A 14,515-nucleotide genomic window follows, 5' to 3' on the forward strand; every position below is an offset into this window, starting at 1 on the left:
ATGTGAAACATCAAGCTTTCATTTATTAGTTATCTAAAATACTGCAGGCAAACTGAGAAACCATTCACCTTACTGAATGAAGGGCAGTCCAGGAATAGCTGTTTTACATTTACCGTTTTTGCATATGTGGAGCAGAAACACACCCAGAAAATTGAGAATTCTCTTGTAGGACATTTCCATTTGTACTCGCATGGCTTTGAGGTTGCCATGCAAAGGCGAAGCAAGGTCATCTCAGGTCTTTGAAAAGATGCTGATGAGGTCAGTATTCAAACTTAAAAATAGGAATGTGCCTACTTACCAAGTGCTCATCTCTATAGGACAGTGCTCATAGGCTGGCTTCTCTGGATGCTCCAATATTTTTAATTTTGCAGTATTTTTAATGGCAACTTCTTCAATGTTACTGTTATTTAAAATGTGAAAGAACAGTAAAAAAAAAAAAAGTGAACAATAGTCTTAAAGATTTGCCTCTCTTCCCTTTGATCACCAAAGCATAAAAACCAGTTATGGTAATTTTAGTTTTTACTTACAACAACGAAATGTTTTGTTCAACAGTTAGTCCATGACAAAGAGCTGGCAGCAGAAGATGAGCAAGTATTTCTTATGAAGCAGCAGGTAAGAATGGAACGATGAAAATAAGTCCTTAACGACGTAAGATTTCACTTTAATTTCTCCCTTGTTATTGCCTTTAGCTTTTAATTTCTCTTTTAAAACACCAGGTAGCTGTTTCTCAGCTTTGAAAATTCAAATATAATTGTGAAGCTATTCTTAAAATTGTGAAATTATTCATGCAAATGCAGGTAGGAAATACGGTCACTTATCTTGGCAAGTTGAAGGGAAGATATGCTGAGAACAGAAACAATTTACATGTCAGAGGAGAAGAGGAGGAAAAGACTTGGTATTTCACTACATTGATCACATTGATCTGTGAAATATAAATACTTTTAAAACCTAATATCTGAGCATTGCAGTTCCTTACAGCCAGAGGCTTGAAAGACTTTAATGTGTCAAATTTGGCTATGTTGTAACTTGTTACTTTCTTTATTATTCAATAGTTTAAAAAAATATAACTATACTTCCCTATCCAGGTGATTATAAATGTCCTGGAGGTTACAGACTGGGCTCTCTGTGGTTCTGGCTTTGAGTTCTGGACTAGCTGTGTGAGACAAAGGCCCAAAGTTTATTTACTCCTTGCAGTCAGTCCTCCAGAGGCAGAGTAGGGAAGTATGGAAATATCAAACAGGAATCCTGTAAATATCAGGAAAAAGATCAAATAAATTTATCGTTACTTGGCTTCTCTCTATTTTATTAATCAGCATTATTTGAAATATATTTAATATGCTTAATATGTTGTTTTTGCAGTCATTCCTTGCCAAACAGCCAGCAACGCCTACAAGAGCATCAGTAAGTAGATCCAAGGAAAAGAGTAGGAGGTGTTTTGTTTCCCTCTAGGGAAAGGGGAATGATTCTAACCTGCAAAGGTTCATTTTTTATATTTAAATGTAACCTACATAATCTCCCCAAACTGCAGAAGGGAAATAAATAATGAGGCAGTATTTTAAAATGTTGTGCATAAATTCGTAATGGAAACACTGGATTATTGAACTGAACATTTCCTGCAGTGATTCAGCCTTTCCCGTAGTAGAGACACGTCCCCAAAATAACTGATGTTTTGGGTGCTTGTTTGTTTTCTTTCTCCAGTATGCATCACTACAGTGCCAATAGAAAGGCTGAAAAAGTATGTGATGTTACACTTGTTTTATGTAACTAATCCTTTGAAGTTCTTCTCTGATTTGTGTGATTTGGACTTTTTAAGGAGTCTCCTGCAAGAGGCCCTGCAGGATCCCCAAGAACTCAAGGCAGAGCTGGTCCCGCCAATGTACCCAGTGCCTCGCCAATCACATCAGTTAAGAAACCAGATCCAAATATTAAAAGTATGAATGAGCATTTTACTGTTCTATCCTGTGTTATTTCTCTTAAAGTGAATCCTCTTCTGTAGAAAGATTTGGGGATTTATTCACTAGTGGTATAGTTAGTTTAATAACAGAAGTACATTTACAACATAACTTTGATGTTTTTTATTTTCTGGTCATTTATATGACTGGGAATAGAGTTCTGTTACTGCCAAGCAGTCAGACAGAGGTCCAATGCATCCTAATTTCCTTAAATTGCCTCAATACATTTATTATCCATTGGTTGTATTATTAGGGTAGAGACTGCTCTAAACTACAAGTAGTTTTATACTGCATATCACTTATTCTGAAATCCACAGTGAACTCAGTTCCACTAAATCCTCTCTGGAATGTCATTTGCTGTAGCAGATGGAGACACTTGGAAATGAGATCTTTCCCCAAGATGGAGCTCCATGATATTGAGGAGTTTGTTTCTCCTCTGGGCATTGAGAAGGTCTGCAGGGCCAGTGTTGTTTTTTTTGTTGTGCACTCTAGGGCCATTCCTCACTTCCAGGGGATAAAATGCCCTTCTGGATCCTGTCTCATTGCTGAATTTTCAAGTTTTGATTTGTTAAGAGCAGTGTGGCATGAAAGGCTGCGCTAGAACATCTGTGCAGGTTGTTAATGGGCTGGTCAGTCTTTGAATTTCATGTCCGTACTTAATAATCTTGCTCCTGGCTTTTACTTAGAAACATACGAATTTAGATTTAAATTTCCTTACTCCCCCAGTCATTCCAGAAAAGCAGGAATGTGCTTTCAGCCATCTCTCCCCAGGCCAAGGTATGCAAAGGACTGGGGTACTCAAACTGAACAAGGACAGACTTTCTCAGAGCTGAGGTTTATTTCCTTGATTAGCAAGAGATTGTATGTACGTGAAAATAAGTTATAATTTACCAGTTCTACATGTTCTGTGTGATCTGTGTTTGTTTTTTTTCTTTAGATAATGCTGCAAGTGAAGGTGTCTTGGCTAGTTTCTTTAACAGTCTCTTGAGCAAAAAGACTGGCTCTCCTGGAAGTCCTGGTGCTGGAGGAGTGCAAAGTACAGCCAAGAAATCAGGTATTGGGACTTGTTATTGCGGCTTGTTTTTAATAGTTTGTTTGGCTCCTTGGTCCATGGGTGTGTCTGTTACACTGGTCAGGAAAGTGAAAGACCTTGACAGATGACAGTACCAAAGTGTCTTTAAAAGAAGAACTAAACTACTGCAACTTCACAACTCCAGGCCTTCTGTTAAGCCTGATATAACTTCATTCTTTGAGTGAAGTTGCACTGCTGGGATTTCAGTACCATTTGGGCCATGATCCTATAATGAAAGTGCTGATTTCTTTTTCACTTCGAGGATTCCTTCCTTTTTTTTCTTGATGCTTCACTGTTGCAAAGGAGATGCAGTTTTCTGGGTTTCACCTGTAGTTAGCAGTGAAACTACTGAAATCTCCCCGGAGGTCAAGCTGAAATCAGTTACTGCTTGTGACAGCTAGAAGTTGTTCCCTCATTAGTTATTTAGTATTTTATTGCAATCCAACACAGCTGATAACACTGACAAGTTGGGTGCCTTCTGTGAGTGTGCTGTGACTGCACTGTGGAAGATCCTCGCTGATAAATAATGCAGCAGTTCAGTGAAAATAAAAGAAACTTTTCAGTGGTTGGAATCTACCCAGACGTTGGTGGTGTAGAATGCATTGTCCACCTGACAGATGGAATTTACTGCTCTGATTCTTTGACTATTTCTGTTCAATGCTGGCATTCCAATCACAGTTAATGTTCAGGAGCTTTCCTTCCAGAATTATTTCACTATTAAATTATTGCTAGATATGCTGCTTCTGATCCCAAGCTTATGCGATCTTGTGGGCATTAATGAGTGATGCCAAATCCCCAGTTTCTCATGCTGAGAGGGGAAGGTAAGGCCCAGACATTCTGAACTGGAAATGAGAAATATCTGCTTCCAGCCACACTGATGGTTCTGTCAGTCAGAGAACCAAGGCAGTTGGAGTCTGAGTATTTTTTTAGTTTCTTTTGAACTGGGAAGGTTTATATATGGCATTTCATGTTCTGAAAGCTCAAAAATGCCTAGGATTGGACTTAGAGCAAGTCAGGTGTGGTTTTTTTGTATGTTTTATTTCAGCGTGATCCTGTAAATTTGTCTTTATTAAATTAATTTATTATGAAGATAACAACAAAAAAGATTTTTATTATAAATTATTTCCATAATAATATTGTTTCCATGTTTTAAAAACACTGAACTAATTCTTTCATAATCCAGAATGCCCTCTTCAGTTAAACACTGAAAGGTGTCCCCTGCTTCATCAAATGCAGCCTCATGCTTTACTCACCACAAAGTCAAAGTAACTTTTAATAGAAATAACACCTAAAAGTATTTCTAGTTCTATTTCATCCATGCTTTTTATCTGAAGCAAAGTCAGTTAGGGAGTATCTGGCTAGTGATTAAAAAGCAGACAAATCCAGAAATAAAAGCTGTAATGTCACCTCTCCAGGAAGCCTATTCCTGTACCTAATTTCACAGACACTTTGTTTCCTTGCCCAGTGTTTCTGAATCCCAGTACTCTTGGTGTTGTTTAGGTGGCAGTGGAGCTCAGTGTAGCCTCTTTGTGTTTGCAGCAGTGTTTGGGTTTGAAAGGTGTTGCCCTTCGGCTGTGATTTGTGTGTGACCTGCAAGTACAGATCTGTGTGCAGGCGGTGTTGTTTGGCTGTGACAGTTCTGTACCCCTGGCATTCTGCTCACCTGTTTGCTTTGTGCTCAGGAACAGCTGGGGGTGACAGACAAGGCTCTGCCTGCCCTGAGAAGGGGTGAGCTGATCTGTGACACACTTGTGTTCTGTTCACATCTCTCAGGGGGACACGGGCTTGTTTTCATCTGTGTGACACTGAGCAGGATTTTCTATAACAATTCAGTCAGGTTAATACATTTTGTCTCCTGGTTAGGAGGGTTTCTAGTCTGTATCAAATTCTCTGTGTCTCAAAAGTTTGTGTGTTTGCTTAATCATTGTTTTCCATTTGATCATCATGCATCGCTGTCTTAGTTTGAAAGAGAGGTGTTTGCTAAGGAAAGCCGAAGCCACCCTTTGAACTGAAAAATATGATCCTTCCTTCATACAGATTATTATGATTTTGAAATTAAGGGAGCTCTCAGACAAAGATATGGGGGTAGGAATAACAGTTCTTTACTAGTATATCTAACAAGACAAACAAGAACAACAACAGCTATGAAATTGCCCACAAACAGAACAGTAACTCAGTCCCAGTCCCTTTCTGGCTGCAGGCACCTTTTCCCTGAGCTGCAGTTCCCGGCTCTGGGGACGGGCAGGTCCCGCAGAGCTGCAGGAGGGCTGGGGGTGATGGCAGCGCTGTCCCAGGTGGGAGAGAGAGATGGAGAGAGAGCCCTCCGCTCACGGCGTCGGTCCCGACTCAGCAGAGTGCTGGATGATGGCAGGTTACAGCGAGAAGGCAGCAGGGCAGGGTCCGACAGCAGTGAGGATGGCTCCCGCCGCTGGGAAGGCAGGAATGGGTCAGAGGCGGCGATCGTCCTTCTCGTCCAAACTCTGCTGGGGAAATGGGGCGAGCCAGAGCCTTCCGCTTCCTCTTCTGGCTGTTTGAATCTTGCAGGGTTTCCCTCTTCTCTCCCCTCCCCCTTGCCACCAGGGCCCAGCCAACAGGTATCTTAGCATGACAATGGGGAAAATTCCACAGAGGGAAAAGGGAAAGAACCAACCCCCAACAATCGCTTTGATAATTGATGTAAATAACTTTTTCCCACCAATCCTCTCTTTCCAAATCCTTTGTTGTCTCTTCAGGCACACTTACCTACATATCTGCTCTCTTCAACAGCTGGACAGGATAGGTTGCTCAATAAAAGTACTGACCAGTGCTATGCATAACTAATGGGTAATTTTATGAGTTAAAATACATTCATTTTCTCTGAAATACCAAGACTTTTAAAAAAAAGTTTAATTCTGTGAAGGTGATGTGAGATGTGATATCGACCACTTCTCCCTTCTCCACAGGACCTGTTACCCTTTCATACTAAATGTGGGTGGCTTGGCAGAACTTGTTGGGACAGACCCTGTTGGTTGTTGTGCTGGTAGGCTGTTCTAAGCACCTAAAACATAACTGCAATTTCTGGAAAACCTGCTAAACTAGTCTATAATGGGCTGTATTATTTCTTCTTTGAGTCTTCTAGAACATTCTGTGCCTTCCAGGACTTTTCAAAGATAACCAGATTGTTTTTTTTCCTCCTTGTGTCAGCATTAACTTGTAATTGGATTAGATAATTTCTCTCTTGAAACATGTAGAGACAGCAATCATACATCCTTCCTTAACTTCCTTGATTTTGTAGACTAAATTAAACAAGTTCTCTTCTAGTCTCCTGCTAGAGGTTGAGCTCTGTTTTCCCCACTAGTTTCTTCATTAGTTTCCATCATTGGCTTATTCTTGTCCTGAGCACAAATGATCAGAATATTGTACTCAGCTCTACAGATGTATCTCATTGTAGTGCCTGCTGCAGCAGTTCTCTTTCTTGGGTGGAAGTGCTTCTCCTGAATGATTTCAAGGTTGGCTTTTCTTGGCTATATGGAGTTGGTAGCTCCCATTCCTTTCCTGACTTTGGGAACAGAACAGTTGGCTTTCACTCACACAAGAAGGTGCCTGTTCTTGTCACCTGCTGTGCTCACACCTTACACGAACCAGTGTAAGATTGAACTGTGCTGAGAAGGTAAGGGCTCCTCATGCTGCTCTCTGAAAAGCTCTTCTTGGGTTTGTGAGGGACCTGGTGCTTGGTGAGAACAAAAGATGTGACCTGTTCCTTTGCAGAAGAGTTGAGCAGAACATCTTGGAGCATTATTTCCAGCAGCATCCTCTGTGTGAGTAAATGTGCTAAAATTATCTTTGTAGGCATTTCAAATGTCTAAACTATTTAAAGAGCCCAATGTTTTCAGAAGATTGATGACAAAAATTTAGTTTTAAAGAGACCATCTGTTTCTCTCATAGCTAGGAATAGCCTGAGGTTGAAATATTGAAATTCTGTCCCAGGATGAGAGCTACATTGTGGGTCTCAATCAGCCTTATTGATGGATTGGTTTCTACTGTGACAAATCTTACCTGAGAGAAATCTCTCCTCTGGGCGGTGTCAAGTCCATTTTTCCTGCTGTGCAGTGTTTCTTGTTTGCCTTTGTTTCGGGACTCTCTTCGATGTCTAGACCATGATATTTCAAAAAAACTTCAATAGGTTATTTCTGTGGAGAATTATTTTTCTACATCTAAACTTCTATAGTCACGCAGTTATTTCATTTATATTCACGAGATTCTTGCAAATACTAAGGCTGCCTCCCTTCTCTATTCCTGTACAGATGATAAAGAACTCAGATTCCCTGCTCTCACCCTGATCTAGCAAGGGGAATTAATTGCACAGAACTGGGGGCATGTAGTTGTCCAGAACACATCTCACTGAATGAAGCCATCAGTCCTTGACAAATTTGTAAGGAAACTGAGAGCAAGTGTCACTTTTATTCATAACTGAGAGGAAACTTATTTTCTTAAAAACAGCTCCTTGTGTTCCAGCTTCTTCTTTGGAAGGTGCTCCCCATGGTGGTAAAGGAGAGTGTGTTCTCCTGCATTGGGAGAGTTTTACCTGTCATGGGGTATTTGTAGGACACTGCTTGGGGTTATTTTGGAGCCCTAAGGAGCCAGTTCATCCAGCATAAAAAACAATTTTTGTTTAGATCTGCTCTTGTTTAAGCGAGGATTTTGTGTGGCTTTTGCTGTTTTAGGGTTTAGGCTTTTTTAACTCCCAGGTGCCATTAGTCTACATGTGAAGTGTTTTGTATTTTAAGTTCTGTTGCAGTACATTAATTAATGTACTAATTTCTAAATTTTGCTTAAATACTCCTGCTTTGAGTAATTGCTGTGTAGAGTGCTGTGGCTTATGACTGTGCTTTGGTCTAAAACCTTCCTAGTGATTAAAGGTAACCTTTTAACTTGGTTATGTCTTTGTACTTTAGGGAAAAAACACTTGAATCTCTAACAGTCAAATCTTGCCTTCTTAATGTTTTCAGCATGTACCCTGGAAAAAATCCACCTAATATTTCACACACATTTGAGCTGGAAAACAGATGCTTGTTAAATTCTTTGGCTATGTAAGGAAGCTGTACATGGTTATATAATCTACTTTTTGTCTAAAAATATAGCTTTTTAATCTTAAATGCTTGTATGCATTAGGATATATTGTTCCAGTTTTGGTGATGAATTTGTCTGTGTGTTTATAATTTTAAGAAACACTGAAGTAAGCTGATGGTTCAGTTAGGGAATTGTTGAAAAGTTTTGTGTCTAATATAGAAATGTAAGATATGCCTTTCCATTAAAGACTTCAGTGTGTCTGGTTCCAATTGAAGAAGTCTTTTGAAATGACTGCTTGGAGATATTACATGAATATCCAATTCATGTCTCCTTTTTAAGGGAAGCATTGGCTGCAGATATGAGAGTTCTTCGTGTTAGTTGTTTCATATTCAAATGCAGTGAGTACAAGTGCGACCCAATAAATGGGATTTAGTTTTTTAGCAGGTGTCCTATATACCTTGTGCTTAGAAGTTGGTTTTAAATAAAGTCTTTGCTATCAATGCTAATAATAGAATTGTGTGTGGTTGTTTTTTATGGAAAATTCTAAATATGGTTATTTTTAAATGTTAATTGCTATAAACATATCACTGGTGGTGTTGTTCTTTTTGCTGCTGTGTAGTTCAGCATTTCATCTCTTTAAAGTGAACCAAACCTGAGTATCAGTTTTTACACAAAAAATACCCTGCATTGTGCCAGGCTCTGTGGCCTTGGGGAGGTAGCAAAATAATGAGAAATAAATAATATATTGTCATCTAAAGGTGATTTATGGAACACCTATGCTTCTCGGTTGAAACATTTCATTGAAACTTGATTGCTTTGTGTCCTTTTTCTCTCCAGGACAAAAGACAGTTTTGGCAAATGCTCAGGAGGAACTGGACAGGATCACTCGAAAGCCTGACCCCATGGTAACAGCAAACTCTCCTCCAACAGAGAACGAGGCTTGATAGGGCAGAACAATGCAGATGTAAATGACCAAATAACTATGTATAGTGATCTGATAAGAACAGGAATTTTCTGCTATGGCAGATGCTATCAGTTTTCTCGGGCAGGGGAAATGAACTTGCTACATCATTGCCTTGTCCCAGTAAAAAGTGCACATTCAGGAAGTTTGCATATAAAATCCCTCTGTATAAGATAACCATTTAGAGTTTATATAGGGCAATTCTTTTTGTTTGGAGGTAAAGCAGGTGCAGCTGCATTTCCTGTTGTGAAGAACACAGAGAAGCAAAATGGAGAATTCTCTTGGAAGTACTACTGACTGCATGCAAGGCAAGAAAGAGAACTGAAACCCTCTTTCAGAGTTACTGGAATTGGCTACTTGTATGTTTGCAATGCAGTATATTCTTGGAGTGGTGGTGGTGGTCGAACAGCATTAACTGAGGGAGGGAAGCCCAGGTGGGGAATGGAGCCCTAAAAGGGGAAACAGATTTGGGACAGCAAGAAACCAGAATGTTGGATTGACTGGAGAGGAGCAATGTTGTCAAATCCTGTGTTTCACAGGGGGTAAATAGTCACTGTTTTTAAAAGACTACTTTGCATTGGAGAATTACAGGCCAAACACTAAGAACCATGGGAATTTATTCTTGTTATAAATCTTGTTTTAGTTTAAAGAAGTCGTAAGAGTGTGGATGCCCTTTCTGGTGTAGCTGACAAAGGGAGAAACTAAACTTGTTTAGCTCCAAGTGCCTGGCACAGTATGTGATGTGTCTTTAGAAGGTGCTTGAACTTATTGTGCACTGTAGTACAAACAGTCACTGTTTGGTTTTATTTGAAAAACAGTAGTTTGGCAATTTGTATTTAATTTTAAATCCTGTTTTCTGATAGCTTCTGCCTTTTTTATGCCAAGAGGCTGGCCTATGAGGAATGGTGGGTGATGGATCATGTTCCCATAATGAAATGTGCTACAGAACACTCCCAGTATTTTTCTTTCTTACTTTTTTTGTAACTAAATATTAGCTACCAAGCTAAAATGGATTCCTGCCTTATACCTATGGAGGTTTTTAAAAAAGACTTTCAAGGCCCTAGTTCCAACCACATCTGCTGCAGGTGCAGCCAACTCCAATCCTGAAGGTAACCTAAAAAATATGAATGTGTGCACGATGGACATCGTGAAGAAGTAGTTTTGTGTTTTCTTTCATGTAGCATTTCATTTGGAAAGATGGGTTGTGGTTTTCCCCGTTGCTCTAAGGGAGCCCCGTCCATGGTCACATAAACCCTCATTCTGTACAAACAAACACAACTGCAGTGGTTACTGAAATGGCACTTTGATTTTATATACGGTATGCTTGTTTTACATGGACACACTACCAGAAATTAAAAATACCAAGCATATTCTGTGCTCTTAATGCTGAAGGGAAAAACCACAATTTGAATTATACAGAGTTTACTTTTTATTGATATGAACTTGTTGTACTAAATCTGAAGTCTGGATATAACTTCCCTAATATATAATGTTACTTAAATACACAGAATTAAACTGACCACTAACACACTGCTGGGTGTTAACCTCAACACCTGTATTAGAGCAAGAGGCTGTTCGTGTGAGCCTGTCTAGACATCTAGAAAGCTAAGAGTATTTACTTGCCTCTTTGACAAACATTAACATGAGTAAGTTACTTGTGCCAGGTTTTTTTTTTTTGTTGTTTTTGTTTTTTTTTTTTTGTTTTTTGTTTTTTTTTTTTGTTGTTGTTAAAGAAATGGTATTACCTGAAGTTATACAGTTGTCTAGATAACAGACTAAGACTGTGGCTGGCTAATGGTGATGTGGATGCATTCCTGGTGTAATGGGTGCCAGTTGCAAGTTACCACACCAGAAGTAAATACACACTGTCCTCCTGACACTGAGAAGTGAGACTGGAGACTAAAGATCAAAAATCAGACAGGAAAACTGAAGTGTGTGACTGTAATGGCATAGTTTGAAAACCTCAGTCTGAAACTGCCTTTTTTGTCATCTAACCTGATAAGCACTTTTCTAGCAATATGGCTAAAACTTAAAACTGAAGTATTTTCCAGATGTATAAAATGTTGAGTATACTAAAACTGATCAAAACTGTTACTGTGTGATAACTTACCAACTCTGCAGAAAGACAAAACGGGGACAGAGTTCCAGTTTCTAATCTCAAGTGAATGCTCCTAGTTTACTGAAGAGGTATAAGTAATGTAGCATTCTGTGGGTGCCAAAGTCTGCTGGCTTTGGTGAGCTGCACAGTTGTTATTCTGGTGTCTTCAAGCATTGGAACCAAAGGCCAAATGCAAACAGCCTTTACATTTTCAAGTGAAACTTCATTTTATTTGCAGATACACTTGTATGGTAGACTGTTTAAACTATTATATGCCTATATTTATATGCATTATAGTGACTGCATCTACTGTTCATGTTTAAACTAAGAAAACAAAAGATGAAAGCATTCAACTTGAAGCAAATAGAAAACTTTAAAGATTGGCCCTCCATAAAAATGCTGTGGTTATGCTGCTTGACTTTAAGTTTGCACTTTTTTTATTGGCATTTAAAAAAAAAAAAACTGTTTAAACTGAACAGAATTTTGTATTTTATTTAATTTAACTACGTTGAAAGTGACTGCTCTGTACATCGTGAACTTAACAATATACATGCTGTAAATGAAAGTTCACTGTCCTGTATACTAAGTTTATTGGTTTTTCTTCCAACTTACAATTAGGACTGCAAATGTATGAAACAAACCTTAGTCCACTTGTATGGCTTTAACCAGGTCCAGTATGCAGTCATGTGGAACCTTGCTTTCTAGTGCTGGCAAAATGAGGACGTCTTTAATTACTGGCTTCAATAAACATGAATCCAGACTGCTTTCTGTTGTGCTTCTGTCTGGTAGATGCCCTCCTGGAGTTGTTTGTCTGGGAACAGTGTGTGGGTGAGCTCTGTGAGCAGGAGGAGCAGGTTGGCTGTGGAGCAGGTTGGCTGTGACTTGTGTCCCCGGGTTAGTGGCAGCCTCCAGGCCGGGGCTTGGCCCAGCTTGTGCCAGTTCTCTGGAGCTGGGAGCTGCGTCCTGTGCCAGTGCAGCAGAGCTGTGCTTGTGGCAGCTCACAGCACAACTGCTTTGGTACAAAGTAATGTATTTCATGGGCCTGGGGAGACAGCTGTGTGTTTCACAGGTGTATTTTGTATTTTCTTCAGGTGTATTTTGTGGAATACTGTTCCCAAGCACAGTCCTAGGAATTAGCAGGATTCAAATCCAGGCTATGGAAGTTTAGGGAATGAATTGCTGAGTCCTGATAATTCCTTTTCTCTGCCAAGAGCCAAGTGTTCTCCCTGCGGTGGGTGTAAGAAGAGCTTCCCAGTAAGCACAGAAGGAGTGGGCATTTAATTAGGATTCTGTTCTTTGTTTCCACTGTTTCATTTCATATCAACTGGGTCCCTCTGTTCCCCTGCACAGAGATCAAAGCTCTAGATATGAATGGTTGTTGAGTCACCTTGCCTCTGAAATACAAATCAGCTAAGATTTGACTTTCTGGAATATAATTTCTCCAGAAGGGAATCCTTATGAGGCCATGAAACAATTAGCATTTTAGAATTGCCATAATGTTTTCATTAGCTCATTAATGTGAAGAATCAATTTTAGCCCCTTAAGATGGGCTTTAGAAATTACTTTTTGAGTATATTAAGAGAATTATAATATTAGTTTGGGAGAAAACCAGATGAAGACTTCATCTTCAGATGAGGTGAAGTTGAAAGTGACTTTGGAAAGATGGTGACAGTGGATTGAAGTGGAAGAACTGGGAACTTTCACATATACTTACTTTGCTCTTCAACTGCAATTTATTTTTCAAAGCAAAACGTCCCCAAGTTAGGAAAAAAAAAATTAGAACAATAAGGCTTTGGTGCAGAAAAATCTTTCTGAAGGCTGCTTCTAAGCTGCTCTTAGAAGAGGAGTCTTTCACTGCCTGTGCTAGTCCAAGTGGTGGTATTAACCCCTCTGGCTTTTGAAGTGTCACAGGGTTTTGTTAGAGGATGAATTGCTCAGGTAAGAGCCTTTGCTTGAATTTCAGAGTCACTGCAGTTCAAATACCTGCACAGGAGGGGCTGGGGGTTACAAGGTTGTTATCAGTGACCTGAAGGAGACTCTGCTTGTCTGGGTGTGTTTAGAGCTGAATGGAGTGTTTGGTACCAAACCCAAACTTGTCTCTTATATGGTCTTTTTCATTTGAAAATAAATAATTCATAGGATAGACACAGTTCAATTCCAAAGGCACTCTTTTTCTGGAATTCAGTTTCCCTTCAAGGAATTGATATAAAATCTCCAGCCTAACATGCTACAGTTTTCTCCTTCACTGACCCACTCGGATTGTGTGAAGACAACAAGCACAAATAATCTCAAAAACCAACAGTCTGAGGTGCTGCTTTGGGACACTGCCAGCTCCTCTGAGATTCCTGTTTCCCCGTAAGTGGTTTATCAGCAACTCTCCACAAAATGGGACTGCAGGCTGCAGCTGAGCATGGGATGGAACCAAGCAGGATTTCTGCTCCCTGGAAGAGTGAAAGGAAGTGATCTCTGCTTCCATATGTACTTCAGTGAAATTCAGATGTTTAGGAAAGAACTCAAAAGAATTTTCCTGAATGAAGTTCTTGACAAGTGGTATAAATACATTGTTACAATGGTTCCAAATCATGCATGTCTCCAAAAACCTGAACGATAAGGCACCTACTTCTGCTTCAGCTGTCTTAAAATAATAAAAAGGCTTGCAGGATCAGCATCACAGCCGTATTGCAGTATTAGTACCAGAGATGTATTGCAATATTAGCACCATGGACATGTTGCAGTATTAGCACCACATTGCAGTATTTGCACCACAGACAGGTTGCAGTATTAGTACCATGTTGCAGTACCAGCAGCATGGGCACGTTGCAGTATCAGCACCACAGACATGTTGCAATGTTAGCACCACGGACGTGTCTTGTGCCAAATGCAGAGCAGTGCCCCAGGAGCACGGCCCTGCCATGGCCAGCAGTGACTGTTGCCAGCAGTGTGACCTGGCAGTGTGAGTGCAGCTGGAGCGCTGTCACCCTCTGAAAGATGTGTAATCCCTGGTTTCTTCCAGGAGTCAGAGCCCCAGGCTGCAAGTTCCTGGAAGGCTTTATGGGCAGCAGGTTACTAATTGCCTGCAGGAGGTCTGTGAGGTGATGTCAGAACCAAGGGAAGCGATTAATTTTCTCTGTTGCTTTTGGTAGCAGACTTCGTGCAGCAGAACCAACACTATGAGTGGTAACACCTTATCTGAAGGAAAAGATCCCTCCCTCCCATTTCCTTGACACTTAATTACAACTATGTTTTGCTGAACCTTTCTGGAGCTGAACTATTCCAAGCGCAGGAGGTGGCAGGTGTGGATTCGGTGCCTGAAGGCAACAGTTGTGGATATGCTGCTGTGAGGTGCTGTAGCACTGCTTGTCAGCTTTCCTCAGTAATTCCTG

At 40.1% G+C, this 14,515-nt stretch overlaps 1 protein-coding gene across 6 annotated transcripts in view; it reads left to right on the plus strand.

Moving 5' to 3' along the window:
• The window catches only part of DYNC1LI2 (dynein cytoplasmic 1 light intermediate chain 2), a 28,939-nt gene extending 16,418 nt beyond the window's left edge, over positions 1 to 12,521 (plus strand). For 3 of the 6 annotated variants that reach the window (XM_062499839.1, XM_062499838.1, XM_062499837.1), the window contains 5 exons: positions 553 to 612; positions 1,360 to 1,401; positions 1,814 to 1,931; positions 2,890 to 3,006; positions 8,911 to 12,521. In XM_062499839.1, the coding sequence (XP_062355823.1) occupies positions 553 to 612; positions 1,360 to 1,401; positions 1,814 to 1,931; positions 2,890 to 3,006; positions 8,911 to 9,017 (444 nt within the window). In that variant the 3' untranslated portion in view covers positions 9,018 to 12,521. Of the gene's footprint in view, positions 1 to 552; positions 613 to 1,359; positions 1,402 to 1,813; positions 1,932 to 2,889; positions 3,007 to 7,307; positions 8,153 to 8,910 lie in introns of those variants that run through there. The other 3 variants (XM_062499834.1, XM_062499835.1, XM_062499836.1) reach the window with 3 other exon arrangements.
• Positions 12,522 to 14,515: the final 1,994 nt, after the last annotated feature.

Source organism: Cinclus cinclus, chromosome 11 (genome assembly GCF_963662255.1).
Source record: "Cinclus cinclus chromosome 11, bCinCin1.1, whole genome shotgun sequence".
In the NCBI taxonomy this organism is placed as follows: domain Eukaryota; kingdom Metazoa; phylum Chordata; class Aves; order Passeriformes; family Cinclidae; genus Cinclus; species Cinclus cinclus.